Consider the following 20,504-nt stretch of genomic DNA (forward strand, 5'->3'; position numbering starts at 1 on the left):
GTGAGGCACCTGCCTCAAAGGGGCAGATGCTGGGTACAGTGGTACCTCGGGTTACATATGCTTCAGGTTACAGACTCCGCTAACCCAGAAATATTACCTCGGGTTAAGAACTTTGCTTCAGGATAAGAACAGAAATAGTGCTCCGGTGGCGCGACAGCAACAGGAGGCCCCATTAGCTAAAGTGGTGCTTCAGGTTAAGAACAGTTTCAGGTTAAGAACGGACCTCCGGAACAAATTAGGTACTTAACCCAAGGTAAAGGGACCCCTGACCATTAGGTCCAGTCGTGACCGACTCTGGGATTGCGGCGCTCATCTCGCTTTATTGGCCGAGGGAGCCGGCGTACAGCTTCCGGATTATGTGGCCAGCATGACTAAGCCGCTTCTGGCAAACCAGAGCAGAACACGGAAACGCCGTTTACCTTCCCGCCGGAGCGGTACCTATTTATCTACTTGCACTTTGACGTGCTTTCGAACTGCTAGGTTGGCAGGAGAAGGGACCGAGCAACGGGAGCTCACCCCGTCGCAGGGATTCGAACTGCTGACCTTCTGATCGGCAAGTCCTAGGCTCTGTGGTTTAACCCACAGCGCCACCCGCGTCCCTTAACCCGAGGTACCACTGTACTGATGTTTTGTTTGCACCCCCTAACTTAGCCTACTACTCTTGACAATAATGAACCATGCTGTCTAGGTCTAGTTGGCTTCTGTGCATGAAATGGAATGGGTGTGTCTTAGAACAGCCCTGTCGATTATATGTCAAACAGTTTTACAAACGAGAGGGTGGTTCCCTCTCCCTGTGGCAAAACAAAACCTTGTTACGTTCACAAGCTGTGTCGGGATATTGATTTCCTGGCCCTGTAAACAGCTGTTGGAGAAAGAGACTTCCTTCACATGCCAGGCATAGTATTAATTTATTGCCAGCCCTTCCTCATGCCCTATCTTTTGGCCAGCAATGTTTCATTACCTTAGCCCAAGTTAAACAAAGTGAATCAAGCAGGCGCCTAGTGAACATTTGGCATGGAAACTCCCAAGAAATGTTTCCTTGTAGGGAAGGTCCATGGCTTGGTGCTACAGAACACACTTAGCATGCAAAAAGTCAGGTGACTCTCTGATTCCCTGCCAGATCACAGAACGTCTGGGAAATTTATCATGATAATCCTGAAAGGTCACTGTAGCCAGTAAGGTAAAGGACCCCTGGCCGGTTAAATCCAGTCAAAGGTGACTATGGGGTTGTGGCACTCATCTCTCAGACCGAGGGAGCCGGCGATTGTTCACAGACAGCTTTTCAAGTCATGTGGCCAGTGTGACTAAACCGCTTCTGGCGCAACAGGACACCGTGACGGAAGCCAGAGTGCATGGAAACGCCGTTTACCTTCCCGCCGCAGGGGTACCTGTTTATCTACTTGCACTGGTGTGCTTTTGAATGGCTAGGTTGGCAGAAGCTGGGACAGAGCAACGGGAGCTCACCCCGTCGCGGGGATTCGAACCGCCAACCTTCTGATCGGCAATCCCAAGAGGCTCAGTGGTTTAGACCACAGCACCACCTGCGTTCTGGAGCTGCCACTACAGCCAATAATGGGATATATTCACTGAAGGCCTGACGTGGAATAAGCTAGCCTCCTGGGCTCCTTTCGTGCTGCAGTACAGTGCTTCCTTCTGCTGCATGGAAACAGGTTACTAACAACAGTTCCGCTCATTTTAGTTGCCACTCAGTTGTTCAAAGCTAATAGAGTATATTGGGGCTTGTTCCCATAGGAGATGGCTGGAGATTTCCTCCTGTCCTTACTGGTGAATTTATATTCTTATCTTTCCATAACAAGCTGCCCATGTGTGCTTTTCTGCACTTAGTTGATGAAGGGTATACGTCAAGGAAAGCCGCCGTATCTCATAACCTCCAGAAACATCTGTTTTCCAACTCACAACACGTATTTAAGACTGCAATTCTATTACATTTACCTAGGAATAAATGCTATGGAACCTCATAAGACTCAAAAGCATACAAGACGCGTGACTGCTGTTTTCAAAATCAGAAGCACTGCTGCTGAAGGGATGTAGCTCAGAAGGTCCAGGTTCAAGCCCTGGCAGCTCCAGGTAAGCACTGGGAGGGACTCCTGCCAGAAATTTTGGAGAGCTGTTGCCAGACAGTACTGTGTTATATGGATCAATGGTCTGGTTCAATATAAGGCAGCTTCCTATGCTGCTATGCTTTAAAGCCAATGTAGGGAACCTTTGGTCCTCCAAATGTTGCAGAACTACAACTCTGATCATCCCTGGCCATTGGCTGTGCTTGCTAGGGGTTGATGGGAAGTGTAGTTCAGCAATCTCTGGAAGGCCACAAGTTGGCCATGCCTGCTTTAGAGGAACACCCACCACCGCGCACTGCAATGGCATTTTTATTTTTATTTTATAATTTTATTTTTTACAAAGTAATAATCATAAATAAATATGAATAAAAAATGTGCACCCCACCACAGAGACCATTCCATTGTAACTATCCAACCTCCCAAAATTGTGATGGTTTGACCCCTTTTCCATTTTAACAGTACAAATTCTACAAACACCTTCCATATCTCCTCAAAATCATTTCTCCTGCATATTCCCCGTCTTACCTTAATGGCACATGTTAATTTATCGTTAATAGCTATATCCCACACCTCTTTACACCATTCTTCCATTTTATATTCTGCTTGCCCCTTCCACTTCCTAGCTATATTAATTTGTACAGCTGTCAATCAATTTGTGAGCAAGTCCTTCATAGCCTGCGAACCTCCCACCCCGTTGTAAATTGATAATAATGTTACCTCTGGACTTTTGGTCGGCTACAGTGGCATTTTAAAACCCATATCAAAAACACACAACTTTTTTTATTTTAATAAAGCTATAAAGAACCCCCCCCATCTCCTGCAATGCACACATAACATAGACAATAATAGCAATGAGGTCATTTGGATGAAAGGCAGGCTTGTGATTATTTATGGATATAAATTTTATATGGAGGACCGGGAAGGGTGTATTGGAGGTAATATCAATCTGCATATCAACGAGAACATGGGAGTCCAACAAGCTACAGATCCCCCAAATAGCGGACTCCTGCAGAATTGCTCTAGGTGACGATACCAGACCTGAAGGGTAATGTAGTAGCAGGGATATATTCTCATCCCCCAAACCAAAATGCCCAGGTTGATTCTTAGATAGAGAAGGAAATGAAGGTGGGATCCAAAAGTGCAATATTAACCGGTAACCAACTTTTTGCCCTCACTACCTTCACATCAGTGTTCAAAACTCCCATTGTTCCTGTTAAGTTGTGGGTGAACATATCAGACGACACAGCAATTCTTCAAACAGCTCTTATTTACTCACAGAACAGAACAGAACAGAACAGAACTGAAGGGTTCAGCCAGCCTGCTTATATAGAGCTCCACTACAACGCAACTGTAACACTTTCTGTAACTATCCAATCACTGAACGTCACTTTCAATCCCTTATTTGCATATGTGGACCTGAGTGAAAACTATCCACAGTATCCCCCTGCTGGCCCAGGGTGAGAAATTCAGTACATAACAGTTCTAGGTGCATTTTGCGACAGGGGGTTTCATTAGTGCAAGCTGTTTTTTGAGCTCTGGGCATGGTACCGCACCTGAGATTTCAGATTAAAACTGCGGAGTGGATGGAAAGGAGGACCTTTTTCTGCCTCCCCACTTCCAGCTACTCTCTGAAGACTGGGGAAGAGACCCTCTTAAGGATATTAAGGGGATGGACAGGGGAAGGATACTAGACCATGTGAAAAATGAAGGTAAGGTTTTAGCTGCAGTTCATTTATTTTCAGCTTTGTATTCTTGTTATTAAAAAAAAAAAGCGCCTAGACATTTTGTTGTTACACCCACAACCTGGGTTTAAGATGCCATTTAGCTCCTAGCTTTCATATTTCAGTTTCTAACACTGCTTCGCATAGACAAAGCATATGCATATTCCAGTCATGACAAAAAGGCAAAATTTCTAGATGCCCTAAATGACTGTGTACTAGAACAGTTGGTCACATAACCAACAAGAGGGGAGATGACTTAATATTAAGCACAGGACCTGGTAAGAGATATGAGTGTAACTGAATTGGAAACAGCGACCATAGTACTATTAAATCCAACATAGATGTAGATGGGCAATTGCCAACAAAGTCCCACCGAGTCACATTTGACTGCCAAAGAAAAAACTTGCCAAAAATGAGGTAAAAAAGAAGTTGAAGTGGAAAGTCAAGAGAGTCAAATCTCTCCAAAATGCTTGGGGGTTGTTCAAAACCATAATAATAGAAGTTTAGCTAGAATATTTACTGCAAATCAGAAAAAATCCCACTAGGCCTAAGAGGATCCCTGTGTGTTTAATGAGCAGAGTCATTAAAGCTATTAAAGGCAGGAAGAGACCAGAAGGAAGAAATGTTGGCAAAAGAAATCCAAGAAGACTATAAGGGATGCAGAATGTGTAAGTAAGTATTTAGCTGAAGAACAACAACAAAATAATTGCATTAGAAGCAGATGAGCAGCCAGGGAGGTGGCTGGACCTTTCAAAGACAAGGAAGTCAGAAGAAGGATGCTAAAGGAGGAAATGAATATTGCAGAACTTTGCATATGTCTCCTCAGAGGGAGGTGTAGCGCAGGTTCCTGTATGTAAAGTAGCGTCCTCAGGAAAAACAAAGTCTGAGGAACTGACAAAACTAATGGTGATAAGATACCAAGTTAGCAGACTTATAATGACAACTTGAAAACTGGCAAAGCTTAATTAATTAATTGCATATATCTTCACAGTGGAAAGAGTGAGGCAGATCCCTGTAACTAAATTAGTTCCTCAGGAAAGAATGAGGAACTTACGCAACAAAAATTCTAACACCTACTGACAATTTTAAAACTGACAGATTTGTCCGTTCCGGAAGGCATCCACCCAAATATTCTTAAAGAACATTGTTGATCTTATAACAAAAATATTCAGCTTGTCCCTAAGATCAGCCTCCGCATCAAGGACTAGAAAGTGGTCAGTTTTAAAATCGGAGCAAAACTTAGGTTAATATCAGGACACCGGTGGCGCTGTGGGTTAAACCACAGAGCCTAGAACTTGCTGATCAGAAGGTCAGCGGTTCGAATCCCCGTGACGGCGTGAGCTCCTGTTGCTCAGTCCCTGCTCCTGCCCACCTAGCAGTTCAAAAGCACATCAAAGGGCAAGTAGATAAATAGGTACCGCTCCGGCGGGAAGGTAAATGGCGTTTTCGTGCACTGCTCTGGTTCGCCAGAAGCGGCTTAATCATGCTGGCCACATGACTCGGAAGCTGTATGCCAGCTCCCTCGGCCAATAGAGCGAGATGAGCGCTGCAACCCCAGAGTCGGACATGACTGGAGCTAATGGTCAGGGGTCCCTTTACCTTTACCTAGGTTAATATCTGATCTGGGAAAACTGGAGGAAAACATTATTAAAGCTAAAATTACCAAGAATTTAACAGGGTTGGGGAAGCCAGGGTTCTCCAGCTGCTGAACTTCAACTCCCATCATCCCTAACCATTTACTGGGAGTTGGGAGCCCTCCATCTGCCAGGTCACAACTTCCTCATACCTGGCAGAATGCTGTTATACAAATCTATGGTGCAATCACACTTGGGATACTGTGTGCTGTTCTGGTCACCTCACCTAAAAAAAAAAAAAGACATTGCAGAGCAGGAAAGGGTTTAGAAAGGACAAACTAGATGGCACAACAGAGATGGCACAACTTCCCTATGACTAAAGGTTATGACATTTGGGATTTTTAGAAATTTTCATAGTTGGGGGAAAACAACTAAGGAGTGAACATGACAGAGCTGCATATGTTTATTATGCAGTACATGGGTTGTTGTGGGACGTGGGTGGCACTGTGGGACACAGAGCCTAGGACTTGCCGATCAGAAGGACACTGTCCAACCATCTCGTCCTCTGTCGTCCCCTTCTCCTTGTGCCCTCCATCTTTCCCAACATCAGGGTCTTTTCCAGGGAGTCTTCTCTTCTCATGAGGTGGCCAAAGTATTGGAGCCTCAGCTTCACGATCTGTACAAATACTGTAATAGGTTGATCTGGTGAAGTACAATAACGATCTTGTAAAGTATACAGTTTCGGGGGGCCCTTTATTTTTCCTTCTGCACGGGTTGTTTTTCTTTTTCATTTCTCTCTTTTATTTACGTCTCACATATAATTATGTACTTCTATAGTGCACATATAATTATGTACTTTTTAAACTTCCAATAAAGATGTTTTTATTTTATTTTTATTTTTTAAAAAGAACCTGGGACGCCAGCCAGGGACGCTGAGAATCGCAAACGGGGGTTGGAGATGGAAGAATACTGTTTCTCCCCGCCGGCGCCCGCTTGCCCGGCCTTGGGCTTCATTTTGGGCAGGAGGGCGGCCTCTTCCTCCGCTTGCCGAGCCGCGAGGGCGGAGCTAAGGGGGCGCAGCACCTGCGCAACAGAAAACTCCACGCGGCTCACGGGAGCATCTTCCAGGCGGGCCACGTCGGCCAGCTGGAGCTCTTGTCTGCGGGGCGCAACTCAGGTCGCCGCGGGGGATTCCGTGTCCGAGGCGGCAGCTCTTTTTTGGGCCGCGGGCCCTTTAAATCTCTCCTGCTTCGGTGGGCGAGGACTTTCGTTTTCTGTCGTCGCTGCCCCCCCCCGCATCGATCCCACCTCCTCCTCCTCCTCTTAAAGGAGAACAACGCTCGGCGGCCGCCGCTGCGTCACGGAGACGGACCTTTCCCGGGAGGACCGGCCTGACTTGAAGGTGGGAGGGAAAGGAATCCACATGGGCAAGGATGCCCTGGGGGGTGAAGTGGGGCGAAAGGCGGGGGGAGGGGAGGGAAGAGCCTGGCTTTGACTGGCATCTGTTTTTTTTTTGGGGGGGGTGTGCTGACGCGTCCCCTGCCTCTTATGGGGGCTGCTGTTTTTTACGACGATGTGCGTGGGAAAGTAGATCCAACTCCCAGGAGGTCCCTTCGCCTTCACCCCTATAACATATTTGAAGGGGACACCCCCCCCAAGTTATGGGGAACTCCCATTCAAATGTGCCATGTCATGTGATCGATAATGCAGGGAGGGGCTTACTTGCCTTTTAACCCCCCCCGTCCCCCCCCCCAAATTATATTCAGGTTGGCACCCCTGAGCGCAACGCACTTCAGCAGACTGGCAAAAGACCAAATATATGTGCATTATCAGCGTTATTAATAGGGTTGCCAGTTTAAACAAAATGTTCCTCTTCACAATAATATTCCATTTTTTAAAAAGGATCTGGAAGGTAGCCCGTTATGGTTCCTTAGAGTCAGATGTCTGTCACTGCTCTTTTTCTGTGGATGTGTCTTGCTGGCCCTGGGCCTTTTTTCACCAGCCTCTCAGAAGCGTTTATCCTTCAGCATTTTGTACAGAGAGGCTGTTTCCTAAATCCGAGTGAGAACCTCTGGCGACTTCTGTGTGCTGTAGCAGCTTTTCGTGGAGCTTCCTAGGAGACCTTTGTATGTGGGGATTGTTCTTAAAAGCCTGTGGGGTTATTATATCCATCTATCTACTTCTCTGTGGGACGCGGGTGGCACTGTGGGATAAACCACAGAGCCTAGGACTTGCCGATCAGAAAGTTGGCGGTTTGAATCCCCGCGACGGGGTGAGCTCCCGTTGCTCGGTCCCTGCTCCTGCCAACCTAGCAGTTCAAAAGCACATCAAAGTGCAAGTAGATAAATAGGTACCGCTCCAGCGGGAAGGTAAACGGCGTTTCCATGCGCTGCTCTGGTTCGCCAGAAGCAGCTTAGTCATGCTGGCCACGTGACCCGGAAGCTGTACGCCTGTTCCCTCGGCCAATAAAGCGAGATGAGCGCCGCAACCCCAGAGTCGGTCATGACTGGACCTAACGGTCAGGGGTCCCTTTACCTTTATCTACTTCTGTATTGCACAGCTTGGATATGGTGCAGTGCTGGATTTATGTATAAGCTAAACAAGCTATAGCTTAGGGCCCCACTCTCTTGGGGGCCCCCAAAAAATTTAAAGGAAAAAAACCCTGGATATACATTTCCAAAATATAAGTTTAAAATAAATAAAATAAAACCTACATACAGCAACAGTGTTTTGTGTTGTGTAGGCTCCTATTTGTTATGTGCAAATGGCTTTAGATACCTATTAGGTCCATAAATTGCCATATAGCATATATTCAACACAAAAAACAGCGACAATTTGTTGTTGACAAAGGACAGCTGGACATATAAAGGGCCCCATTACCTTCAGTAGCTTAGGGCCTCATCAAACCTAAATCCGGCTCTGGGTGCACATATAAAAAGTAGTAGTCTGATCACTTTTCACCTAGTTTTTTAAATTCATTTTCTAGGAAAGGTATCTCTTGAGAATATTTATTGCAGGGCAAGGTGTTGGTCCCACTATCAGCTTGCTGACTTCCCTTTTAATAGACTGCTTTTTACAGCAGCCTGACATGCAGCAAGTGGCGATAAAACGATGGGAAAACATTAACCTGTGTTAACTTACGTATTTCAGGCTGTTAGGACACAGCCAGAACCAATACAAGAGTAAAATAAAATAAAGTATGTAAGAGAAATGTCATGCTAACCAGGTCTCGCCAGGACAAGCGGGCAAATTCAGAATGATCCTCAAGTTGCATTCTCTCGTTTCCTTGTTAATAATTAGATTTTGTTTTCATCCAGCCGAGTAAGTAAATAATAACTGATCATACCATGTATTCTGTATGCATTTTATTAAAACTTTAAATTAAGGTCAGCATTTTTAGCTGGTCTCCAAGAAGCCATTTTGCTACCTTAGGGGTGTTTTCCTGCCTCTCTTGGCTGATGTGGAATTAAATGGCTACAACACAAGCTGTACGTTTTAGAACCACAAATATAAGAAGTGAAACAGGTCTCCAATATTGCAAGTAGGAAGCCTATTGATGATTAGCATGAAGGAAACTAGGAACATGTAGAGCAAAGCTGAAATAATGCAGGACACTGTAATTATATACATATTTTCATAGAAGTAAATTCCCTTGGGCTTGATGGCACTCACTTCTGAGTAAACATGGGTTGGGCTGCACGTACCTTTTAATTAATAAGAATCTATTAAGAGAGAGGGACGCGGGTGGCGCTGTGGCTTAAACCACAGAGCCTAGGACTTGCCGATCAGAAGGCCGGCTGTTTGAATCCCCACGACGGGGTGAGCTCCCGTTGCTTGGTCCCTGCTCCTTTCAACCTAGCAGTTAGGAAGCACACCAGTGCAAGTAGATAGATAGGTACCGCTCCGGTGGGAAGGTAAACGGCGTTTCCGTGCGCTGCTCTGGTTTGCCAGAAGCAGCTTAGTCCTGCTGACCCGAAAGCTGTACGCCGGCTCCCTCGGCCAATTAAGCGAGATGAGTGCCGCAACCCCAGAGTCGGTCACGACTGGACCTAATGGTCAGGAGTCCCTTTACCTTTATTAAGAGAGAGATAAATACAGTTCAGTGGAAGTGAAGTACTGTAAAGACTCTGGTTGCTTCAATAATGTTTAAAATGTTGAAAGCGAGCTTACACTTTCTTATCTCAGTTAATAATCCAACCACTGCATTCTGCACTAGCTGTGCATCTTCAAAGGCGGCGCAATACCTTGCAATAGTCTAACTTGGAGTATCAGAGCATAGACAACTGAAGCCCGACTGTCCCTGTGACAAATGAATTTCCAGCTGATGGGCAGCTCTAGGACTTGTGTTGTCTGGTGCAAATCCTGTCTGACTTTTCCTGTTGTATGTAGGTATTGGGAAGATGCTGCTGTCCAAACCCAGCAGGAATGGCTTCTGCATCCTTCACAGAACACACTGGTAAGGGGCATGGACTATTTACATCAACTCTGTTTCTTGGGAAAGGACATTTTGATCTTTAACTTGCTATCCAAGGCGGACATCTTCCCTTCTGACCTCACAAAATCCTGACATGGACTCAAAATCTGCTGCCTCATTTTTGGCCTCATTTTTGGCAAATGAGTCAGGCCAAAAAATTACAAAAGTAAATAAAAAACAATACTGTTTTTATTGGAACAATCGTCATCTTGGCAAATAAAGAGGGCAAGCGCTTAAGTGCACAGGGCTCTTCTCTAGGGTAAGGAAGGCTTAGAGACAATAGAGTAGGAAAAGCTCTAGTGTGGAAAGTTGTTGAGTTTCTTAGAAAATAAAATTTCATGGCTGACATTCCTCCCTCAGATTGTTTCTTGGTCCCAAAGAAAAGCAGGGAGGTTGAAAGGGGAAACCAAGTTTCCAACACACACAGGGAGAAAAGGCTTCTGTAATAAAATGCTGTAATAATAATGTAATAATTAATGTAATAATTAATTAATTAATAATTAATGTAATAAAGTAATAATGCTGTATTTTTACTAATAAAAGTTCATGTCAAGCTAGGGCCTTTTTGCTATTTCTCCTTCTCTAGGTCTACTCTATAATTTCCACTCACATTGGCAATTTAAATCCCCCATCCAGTCACATCCTACCAAGTCTCTTCCTTTCCAGCAGGCAGTATTGCTCCTGTGGCCTAAAAGGAAGCAAAAAGACCTTGCAAAAAGACCTTACCTGAACTTTCCTAAAGAGCCTTTCCAGAGTATTTGTTTTGGCTCCTTACCCAGTTGTATATGGACTCTAATCTTATCTCCAAGTGCATCACTTCCCTTTCAATGTGACTTCTGCTTCTGTGATCCTAGGCAAAGGATCTAGGTAGGGAGACTCCTTTTATTAGGTTTATAATTCCCTCTACCTTGCCTTGAGTGGAGGCAGGAGTTAAAGATTAATCACCGGTTGGCCTGAGTGGAAATAGGCTACCTATGCTCTTGGTGTCTAGAAATCCCAGCAAAAAAAATGTAATTATCTCAATCTCACAGGTTGGGGTGTGTGTGTTTTTTTGGGGGGTTTTTAGGATTTTTTTTTGAAAGTCTGTGAATTCAAAATGTGTGATGATATTCAGCTAAATAGTTGTGCTGGCGCATGGATTAGCTGTAGCACAATGGGATTTCTACCTTCTCCCCACTCTGTCCCCCTCCTGCCATCACCAAACCTGCTACAGAGGGTTAGGGGGGAACCCCCAGATCAGATTTAGGGGGTGCGCAGAGGAAGAAGAGGTGGAGAATGTTCCAAATTCTTCTTCTGGACAGAACGTTTTGCTTAGCACTACAATGAGGACAACCCTTGGGATTTATTTCTCCAGTGGTGCCTCACAAGACGAAATTAATCCGTTCCGCGAGTCTCTTCGTCTTGCGGTTTTTTCGTCTTGCAAAGCACGGCTATTAGCGGCTTAGCGGCTATTAACGGCTTAGCGGCTTTAAGAAAAAGGAAACAAACTCGCAAGAACTCGCAAGACGTTTCGTCTTGCGAAGCAAGCCCATAGGGAAATTCGTCTTGCGGAACGACTCAAAAAACGGAAAACCCTTTCGTCTAGCGAGTTTTTCGTCTTGCGAGGCATTCGTCTTGCGGGGCACCACTGTATTGAGAAAAATGTTTAGGCTGCTTAATTATAGAATTTCCTAGGTTGTACACACAATATTATCAGTAAAACACACATAGAATCAGAATATAGATTCTTATAGACTATAGAATCAGAAAAACTGTTTGAAGCAAAAAATACATAGCTAAATGATATGTCTGGGTAGGCTTGCCATAATGAAAAAATCAGCAAGCATCTAAAACATGGTGGTGAGGGTACCTGCCTAATGAATTGTTGGGGGGGGGGGTAAAGGAGGCGAATTTGGGAAGTATATGAATGCTGCAGTTTCTGTGAGGGTAGCAGGTGAGGACAATGATCAGGTAGCTTTGCAGGGTGCTGATAATCTGCCCCACAGGAATCTCCATCCTGTTCTGATTCTTTTAAGAGAAGTGGCAGGCCTGTTTTTATAAACGATTACCATAAGGCTCTAGAAAGCTTCCTTATTTTATATGTCAGGTCTGGAATTTGCCAAATAACACGCTGCATGTTGCAATTGCAGGCACACACTCTTTTTAAAAAAGAGAGAAAACGAGAAAGGCACCTTTGCCAAGGAGTTAAGAATGGCAGCCTGGAAGCAGAACAAACTGCATTCGTTTTCCTTTCTGCTTTGGCAAACATTTTCTAGGTTACTTGCTCACAGTCTTTCTTTAGGGAAGTTTAGGAAAGTTTTTAATGTTTAATCTTTTTAATATCCTGTTGGAAGCCGCCCAGAGTGGCTGGAGAGGCCCGGCCAGATGGGCGGGATATAAGTAATAAATCATCATCATCATCTCCTCCTCCTCCTCCTCCTCCTCCTCCTCCTCCTCCTCCTCCTCCTTCTTCTTCTTCTTAAGTTCCCTCCCTGTGTGTGAAGTGGGGAATATTGCATTTGTCAGGCAAGGTTGCTCTTAAGGGAAGGTACAGATTCCTTTGATTATGTTGTTGGGATCCTGGAAGACAGACCCTGTGCCGCCATAGCAAATTATTTATTTTCCTCCCCTGTCCCGCTCTGCAACTTATTTCTGCATTTTGTTCCCGTGTCCTTTTCCTGTATGTCTCTTAAGCCTGCAGGTAATGACACTGCTTAAAACTTCAGAATCATAGAACAGTGTTTTTTAACACGTCCGAAGTATATGCTGTAGATATCTTCTCTTCTAAGGTTTTGGTCTGCTTTGGTTACAGGTTGAGAGAGATGCCTTGGAGGCTCCACCCTCCAGCCTGCATGGCTTGGACAACCTCCCGCAACCATGGCACTTGGAACGATGCTGGCAGCACAAGGCGCAGGGTCATGGTAGCAGCAGGGGCCGGGCTGGGCCTAGGCACCATCTTGGCTTATGGAGATCACCGTCGGCGGGTGAGTGGGGCCGCTTGGGGAAGTGGGATGTGTAGCGGGTGTTGGAAAATTCCATTCCACCTTTAGTTGCAGACGTGGAACTGTTGCATGTCACATGTCTGTTTACATACCAGCACAGCTTGCTGGGAACTTCCGTTGCGTGTATAGCTTTTGCTCTTTCCCTGTCTCTCAGAGAAAACAAAGGGAGAGACAACATGTTTCTTTGTCCTGATTTATGATTAATAAATACGTAGTTGTAGTATGCTCCCACAAGCCTCACGCCTATTCTGTGTGCGCAGTTCGCTCTGCTGATATGGTGTGCCCTGGCTTTGAAGCCCAGGTCGCTAATGGATGTCGGAGCAGAGGCCGATGGGTCTTCGCAGCAGGACGGCTGGAAGGAGACGACCCAGCTGGGGCTAGCCAGCTGGCCTTGTGACCCTCTGCATGCCGACAGTGGGATGTGAAGAAAAGAAGAGCTAAACGTTGAGAGCTGGGCTGTTGTACAAAAAAAAAAAAAAAAGGTCTTGGCACTGTGCCTGAACTTAAACTTGCAAGCAGCAAGGTGGGAGATGATAAATGTACGACTGCTCCCCCCACTTGCAGCTCCCAGAAAATGGTATTCCTGGGCTTATTGCCTCCAACAGTGGAGATATAATGTAGCCATTATAGCTTGTAGTCCATTGATCCTTCATTAATTTATCTCATCCTCTTTGAAAGTCATGGAAGTTAATGACCATCACTAGGCCTTATGAAAACAAACTCCTGGATATAGCAATGTCTGAGTGTCTCACCAGACCCAGGAGGCGTTGTTAAAGGCTTAACAAATAGAGACGCCTCCTGAGAAACGTGGACCCCTTTCTTTAACAATGTTAATGACCAAAATCAAGACCTTCTTATACTAACTGCTCAATATTCTCAGTGGAGGGGCTACTTTAAGTACAGTGGTGCCTCGCAAGACGAAAAGAATCCGTTCCACGATTCTCTTCGTCTAGCGGTTTTTTCGTCTTGCGAAGCAACCCCATTAGCGGCTAAGCGGATTAACGCTATTAGCGATTTAGCGGCTTAGCGGCTATTAAAGGATTAGCGGCTAAACTGCTAAAAGGCTATTAGTGGCTTAGCGCCTTTGAAAAAGGGGGGGGAAGTGGGGGGGAAATGGCGAGACTCGCAAGACGTTTTCGTCTTGCGAAGCAAGCCCATAGGGAAAATCGTCTTGCGAAGCGCATCGCAAACGGGAAACCCTTTCGTCTAGCGGGTTTTCCGTCTTGCGAGGCATTCGTCTTGCGGGGCACCACTGTAATATGTTTGAATGTGTAAGTGTATGTCTAGAGACAATGGATAAAACACACACACTTAGATGTACTGCTGTTTCGTGGTGATAGTGTTTGTTTTTATTTAAAAACCAATTAAAAACAGCTTAAGAAAAGGAAACAAACTCCATAGTTCAACTGTGGCTTGACAGGTTTCTCGTGTCAATAAGTGGGGCTCTTTGATCCCGGCAGAAGAGTGCTAAGGACTGCAAAGAGCCCCTTGTTTCTCCTTTCTTAACGGCTTTCCCCTCTTGCTTCCTTACAGGCAGCTGAGCCGGAGACCCCAGCGCCCGCAGCTGGACCCCCATTTCCGGTCTTTACCCGGAAGGAGGTGGCTCGCCACAACAGCCAAGCGAGTCGGGTGTGGGTGACCTACGGCAGCGACGTTTTTGACATCACAGACTTCGTAGAAGTGCATCCTGGAGGCAAAAGTAAGATCCTCCTGGCGGCAGGGGGCGCTCTGGAACCGTTCTGGGCCCTCTACGCCATGCACAAGCAGGAACACGTGCTGGAGATCCTCCGCGGGTACAAAGTGGGGGAGCTGAGCCCCGAGGAGCCTCCGCAGCCAAGCCCGGGAGACCCATACGCCGAGGATCCCCACCGGCACCCCGCCCTCCGGATCAACACCTTGAAGCCCTTCAATGCAGAGACCCCCCCGGAGCTGATTGCCGAGAACTACCTGACTCCCAACGCGCTCTTCTTCAAGCGCAACCACTTCCCCGTGCCCGTGGTGGACCCCGCCACCTACCGGCTGCAAGTGCAGAGTTCCGGCGGGCGGACGATGTCCCTATCCCTGCAGGACTTGAAGAGGAGGTTCCCCAAGCACGAGGTGACCGCCACCTTGCAGTGCGCCGGCAATCGCCGGGCCGAGATGAACGCGATCAAGAACACCAACCGGCTGGGCTGGGGCGTCGGGGCCATAAGTAACGCGCGCTGGGGTGGGGCCCTGCTTCGGGATGTCCTGGCGGAAGCCGGGTACAAACCCGGCGACAAGGGGCACGTCTGTTTTGAGGGACTGGACAAGGATCAGAGCGGCACCGTTTACGGGGCCTCCATCCCTTTCAAGAAGGCCATGAGTCCCGACGGGGACGTCCTCTTGGCTTATGAGATGAACGGGGAGGAGCTGCCCCGGGACAACGGCTTCCCCCTCCGAGTCATTGCGCCGGGGATAGTCGGCGCGCGTAACGTCAAGTGGCTGGCCCAGATCACGGTGGGCCCGGAAGAAAGCCAGAGCCACTGGCAGCAGAAGGACTACAAAGGATTCTCCCCTTCCGTGACGTGGGACAACGTGGACTTCTCCAGCGCCCCTGCCATCCAGGATATGCCCGTGCAGTCGGCAATCACCGAGCCGGGCCCGGGAGCCTGCGTCTGCCCCGGGGAGCTCACGGTGAAGGGGTACGCTTGGAGCGGAGGGGGGCGAAGGGTGATCCGCGTCGATGTTTCGCTGGATGGTGGGAAGAGCTGGCACGTGGCCAAGCTCACCGGGAAGGAGCAGCTGCCTGGTCGAGCCTGGGCGTGGCAGCTGTGGCAGCTGGACGCCTGCGTGCCCGAAGGCACCAAAGAGATGGACATTGTCTGCAAGGCTGTGGATGCCAGCTACAACGACCAGCCCAACACAGTGGCGCCCATCTGGAACATTTTGGGAGTGCTCAACAGCGCGTGGCATCGGGTCCACGTCAGCGTGGGCGAGGAGTAAGAGGCTGAGTCGTGCCTCGTTGCCTGAAAGAAAGAAAGGGTCTTGGATTGCGGTTGTTCTGCTCCTTCTTTCTTCTGAGAGTACGTTTGCCTACATCCTCTTGGAGAAGAGCATTTGTTGTCACTCTGCAGCTACCACTGAGCTACAGCTTCCATCATTCCTGACCATCGACTTTGCTGGCTGGGACTGAAAGCAGTTGTAGCCCAACAACACCTGAAGGTCACCACCTTGGCAAGCCCCGTTCAAGATGGATGAAGGCCCTTTTACTACCTCTTCTCTAATCTCTCTGTCTTTTAAGGAAGCCCTTCTGCTGCCCTTTAGAATTCCTTGTGGGTTTGTTTCTTGAGAGGCGAATGCGCGCAACCTTCACTGAGTTTCCTTCGATATCTCCTGCGCTCTGCTCCTCCTCCTCCTCAGGATTGCTTTCTCGTTGTTCTTGCCACCATTACAAGAGCTGTTCCCTCATTTCCCACCCCTGCTCAGAAGACACGGTCGTGGGTGAAAAAGGAGGACAGAAAATCTCGACTCTTTCGAAGAGGCGATTTCAGCAGCTGTTTACACGTTACAGGAGCCCTTTGCGTCCAGCAATCTAGCACAGTTTTCTATCTGTAAGGAAAGGGGTCTGACAATCGCTTTTGTGAAACACTTAACTCCTGTCCTGGCAGGACTAAAAACACAGAGAGAATGGCTACTCTGCTTGCACATAAGAATGAGATTGGGAATAAAGGTAGTTTGCTCACATATGGGAATTCAGGTTTAGGAAAAGAGCATACAAAACAGAGGCATTGTGTGTTTGTGTGTACACCAAAACTAAATTTGAATGCTTTGGGTTTCCTGCAACAGTAGTTGTAGGGCAGATTGCACCTGGTCATACGGGGAGCTTAGATTTATGTGTGTGTGTCCAAGGAATTGGCTTTCTCCATGGGCATTTATCTCCTCCCATGAACACTTTGTGCCTTCTCTATACATGTGTGTGTGTTAGTGTGTTTTTTTGGGGGGGGAGGTGTTAGCCATGAAGCGTTAAAATAACATCACAAACTTGCAGGAAAACAGTCATAGGTAAAACAGTGTAACATTCCATTTAATTTCAGGACTTTTTTTAAGACCCACTTTTTGAAAAAGAAAACGAAAAGCCCTGGGAAAACATTAAAGCTTTTTTAACTTGCTGCCCAAAATATTGTAATGTAGATGCCAGGTGAGCCTCTCTGGTGAGACCCGTTCCGCAGGCAGGACACCGCCAAGAAGCACCAGTGCTTTTGAACTGTGTCTGGAAATGGACTGGGAGCCAGTGCTGTGCGTTTCAGTGTGTACCACCAACCCCCCCGTCCAAAATTAGGTGTGTCCCGTCCCCCCCACCGCCATTGCTGATCCTTCTCATCAGATCAGGACATCATAGCTGCACCTCTTTCCTTTTTGCAACCTGTGCCTGTTCAGGGCACTGCCAGCACCTGCCACAATAGGTGCCTGGAGAGATTTTTCCATTGTAGATTTGTGAGTTTACGTGACACTCACTGTACTCTTGGTACCCCAGCATTTTCTGCCAGTTCTTGCTCTGACGTTTCAAGGTGGGGATGGAAAACTTCGCTATGGATGGATTTGGGTGAGTCTCCGACCTGCCCTCCCCAAGTATCTGAAGTGGTAATTGGAGGCCGGATTTGGAGAGCTTTGGGGAAATTAATCACATTCCAGACTGGAAACTCTGCCTACTAGCTTGTAAGCATCCCCCCCCCCTTTACAACACTTGCCAAGCTTCAAGAATCCGGTTTAGAGGGGTTAGGAAAAGCTTTCATCACACTATAAAAGACTTCTGTATCTATTCAGGGGTTTTGTCCTTGTTTTAATTTGCTGCTTCCCTCTGCTGGCCATGGTGGAAAATGTATTCATCTCATTCGTTTTTTCTACTTTGCCTAGAGTTTCCATGATGACCTGTTTGAGGCAGTGTACAAAAATGCTAAGGGATTCCTTCACCTCCTCCCTTCCACTAGTGCTGTAGGATTGCATATGGGGTGGGGCAGGCAAGAGGATTTAATGGGTTGCCTTCATCTCACTGTATGGCTCCAGGAGATTCTCTTCCATAGCTCCAGGTCCTGTTAACTCTTTAACAAAGCAAGACAATGGGGTGGTTGGTTTGGAACTACAACATGATTCAAATGGTGCTGGGTTACAGCCAGAAAATCAGGATATGCATGTACACCAGGGATCTCCCATGTTGCTGGGTTTCAACTCCCATCATCCCTCACCACTGGCCAAGCTGGCAGGGGCTGATGGGAGTTGGAGTTCAGCCACATCTGGAGGACCACAGGTTCTCCATCCCTGGCACTGTGCACAAAGCACTTCCTGGGTAAGTCCCAGTCAGCCCAAGAGAGGAGGGTGACACCTGTTGGTTTGGAAGGCAAATTGGCTATTCAAGACTGCAAGGAGCTGGTGAGTGCCTGTTCTGTCACCCCTGCTTGTGGTAAAGGTAAAGGGACCCCTGACCATTAGGTCCAGTCGTGACCGACTCTGGGGTTGCAGCGCTCATCTCGCTTTATTGGCCGAGGGAGCTGGCGTACAGCTTCCAGGTCACGTGGCCAGCATGACTAAGCCGCTTCTGGAAAACCAGAGCAGCGCACGGAAACGCCGTTTACCTTCCCGCCGGAGCGGTACCTATTTATCTACTTGCACTTTGATGTGCTTTCAAACTGCTAGGTTGGCAGGAGCTGGGACTGAGCAACGGGAGCTCACCCCGTCGCGGGGATTCAAACCGCCGACCTTCTGATCGGCAAGTCCTAGTCTCTGTGGTTTAACCCACAGCGCCACCCGCGTCCCTCCCGCTTGTGGTAACAAACTTCAAAGTGTGGGTGTGGGTGTGGGTGGAGCCTTATCAGGATCTGCCTCACAAGCCAAATTTGACAGGTGGGGCTGACCAAATGCCAAATCACCTGACATCACAAACGACATTTCAGGGCTTTGAAGTCTGGATTCGGCTTCAAAGCCCCTCACTGGTAGCAAGGCACTGCTAAAGTGAAGATTTAGCACTTGGCTGCCTCTGAGGTTATTTGAAGTCCCAACATGGGGACTTCAAAGCGTAGCCAAACTGAGTAGAATTTAACTCCCCCCTCCGCAGGGGTTAAATCCTGCTCAGTTTGGCAGGATTCAATGCAAACCCCTTCTTGATTCGGGAAGGGATTTGCATTTAAACCATTGCTAAGCAAAGGGAAACGCCTGGCACTTTTAGCAGGGGTTTCCCTCCTTAGTGCACACAGAAAACATTAGCGATAAGAGAGCCAATGGGAACTCGTCACAGGCTGCCTATAGTCAAGTTGAAGTTTATATGTTACAACAGTTGGCTTGCAACCTCTCCCTAGCCTTGCTGTTCTGCTTTATCCCAAATTGATCAGGTGAAGTTTTCCACCCACTTAAGAGCAAGACTTGAGAACTCTGAGCTGTCAGGCATAAGATGGAAAATGGTCATCAACAGGCTGGTTTCCGAGAGCAGGTGTAAAGTGTGTTCTGAGTAGGTGGAGGAACCTCTCTGACTTGTGTGTGGCTGGAATGTAGCCCAGTGTTTCCCAGACTTGGCTCTCCAGCTGTTTGTGGACTACAGTTCCCATCATCCTTGACCTGCTAGTTAGAGATGATGGGAGTTGTAGTCCAACAACTGCGGGAGACTCAAGTTTAGGAAACCCTGATGTAGCCTACTGTACAAAAGTAAGAGCTACATCCAATGATCCGCCCAGATTTGCCTCTGGCCCACCCCACCACTGGCAGGCACCCCTCCCCTCAAAGGCTGTACACAAGGGAACATGCCTTTAAGCTGAAAAGGCTTCCCCTTTTGCATGGGGAAGGAATGAGTAGTTCTTAAAACCAGATACCTTTTAATATCTCCACACTGCACAGGGGAAACTATAACATTTTTTTACTCTGTAATGGCTCCTTCTGCTCTGTCCTCATTTGAAAGCTGACGAGTGTGATAAAATATTGCATTTGTTCTGTTATTTTTGCACAGGGTAAGAATCTATATTTTCTAGCAGTCCTTAATAAATGCTCCGAATTTTATCTCTCTTCTTTTTGTTTCCACCTGTGTTATGTACATCTCTTCTTCCTTGCTTGTAAGGTTATATGCAGGTCCATCTCTTGCTCTGCTTTTGAACTTCATTCAGACATAAAAGCCCGGGATAAATTAACAATGCTGCATTTGAGAATTCCAGGCCCAATGGGAACCACCTGTAATCTGAAACACTCTTTAATTTGAGGTACATCTGCTTAATTTCAGGGGAACTTGCCTTCAGTCTGCAGTGTATATTCTTATTAGTTTAATCTATACTCTGCTCTTGCGACAGGCCCCAGTTATGGAAACCACAGCCATAATTATATAATTATTGGGGGTGCTGTAGCACTAGATTTCCTGCATCACCAGGGGATTGGACTAGATTATATCTTAACAACCCATCCACCTTTCTGATTCCATAAAAATCAGTATATGTACTTTGGTAACTGCTTGAGTGGGATTCATCTGAAGATGAATGGGAGCTCCCTGTGCAAGGACTTGCAATGGAGCCTTCTCGCCTCTCCCCCTGTGCCCCCTGAAATTGGCTTGGGGGTGTCATGAGGGGCGATTGTTCCATCTGGTATGCTGAAATGCTTGCACAGAAGGAATATTCAGCATAGTACAATGTCACCCTGGCTCTATTAGCTGTATGTCAGTTGGCAGATTGCTTATAACTTAA

General features: G+C 47.1%; 1 protein-coding gene across 2 annotated transcripts; it reads left to right on the forward strand.

Annotated features, from left to right (window-relative positions):
* Nucleotides 1-1,475: 1,475 nt before the first annotated feature.
* Nucleotides 1,476-19,833, forward strand: SUOX (sulfite oxidase). 2 transcript variants are annotated; one of them, XM_077924008.1, is made up of 4 exons: nucleotides 1,476-2,088; nucleotides 9,766-9,832; nucleotides 12,642-12,813; nucleotides 14,365-19,833. In XM_077924008.1, exons 2-4 carry the CDS (start codon nucleotides 9,777-9,779, stop codon nucleotides 15,793-15,795), a joined length of 1,659 nt encoding a protein of 552 aa, XP_077780134.1. In that variant the 5' UTR covers nucleotides 1,476-2,088; nucleotides 9,766-9,776; the 3' UTR covers nucleotides 15,796-19,833. The 2 variants fall into 2 exon arrangements, with proteins under 2 accessions (XP_077780134.1, XP_028568333.2); XM_028712500.2 differs by lacking the exon at nucleotides 1,476-2,088 and adding an exon at nucleotides 6,388-6,778.
* The last annotated feature ends 671 nt before the right edge of the window (nucleotides 19,834-20,504 follow it).

The sequence above is a fragment of the Podarcis muralis genome, chromosome 2 (assembly GCF_964188315.1).
Source record: "Podarcis muralis chromosome 2, rPodMur119.hap1.1, whole genome shotgun sequence".
Classification (NCBI taxonomy): Eukaryota; Metazoa; Chordata; class Lepidosauria; order Squamata; family Lacertidae; genus Podarcis; species Podarcis muralis.

What these genes read in the sequence shown, in the direction of transcription:
- SUOX (XM_077924008.1), top strand. Translation starts at nt 9,777, where the DNA reads ATGCTGCTGTCCAAACCCAGCAGGAATGGCTTCTGCATCCTTCACAGA. An exon ending in ATCCTTCACAGAACACACTG is followed by an intron (nt 9,833 to 12,641) that starts GTAAGGGGCATG and finishes CTTTGGTTACAG; the next exon opens with GTTGAGAGAGATGCCTTGGA. An exon ending in ATGGAGATCACCGTCGGCGG is followed by an intron (nt 12,814 to 14,364) that starts GTGAGTGGGGCC and finishes GCTTCCTTACAG; the next exon opens with GCAGCTGAGCCGGAGACCCC.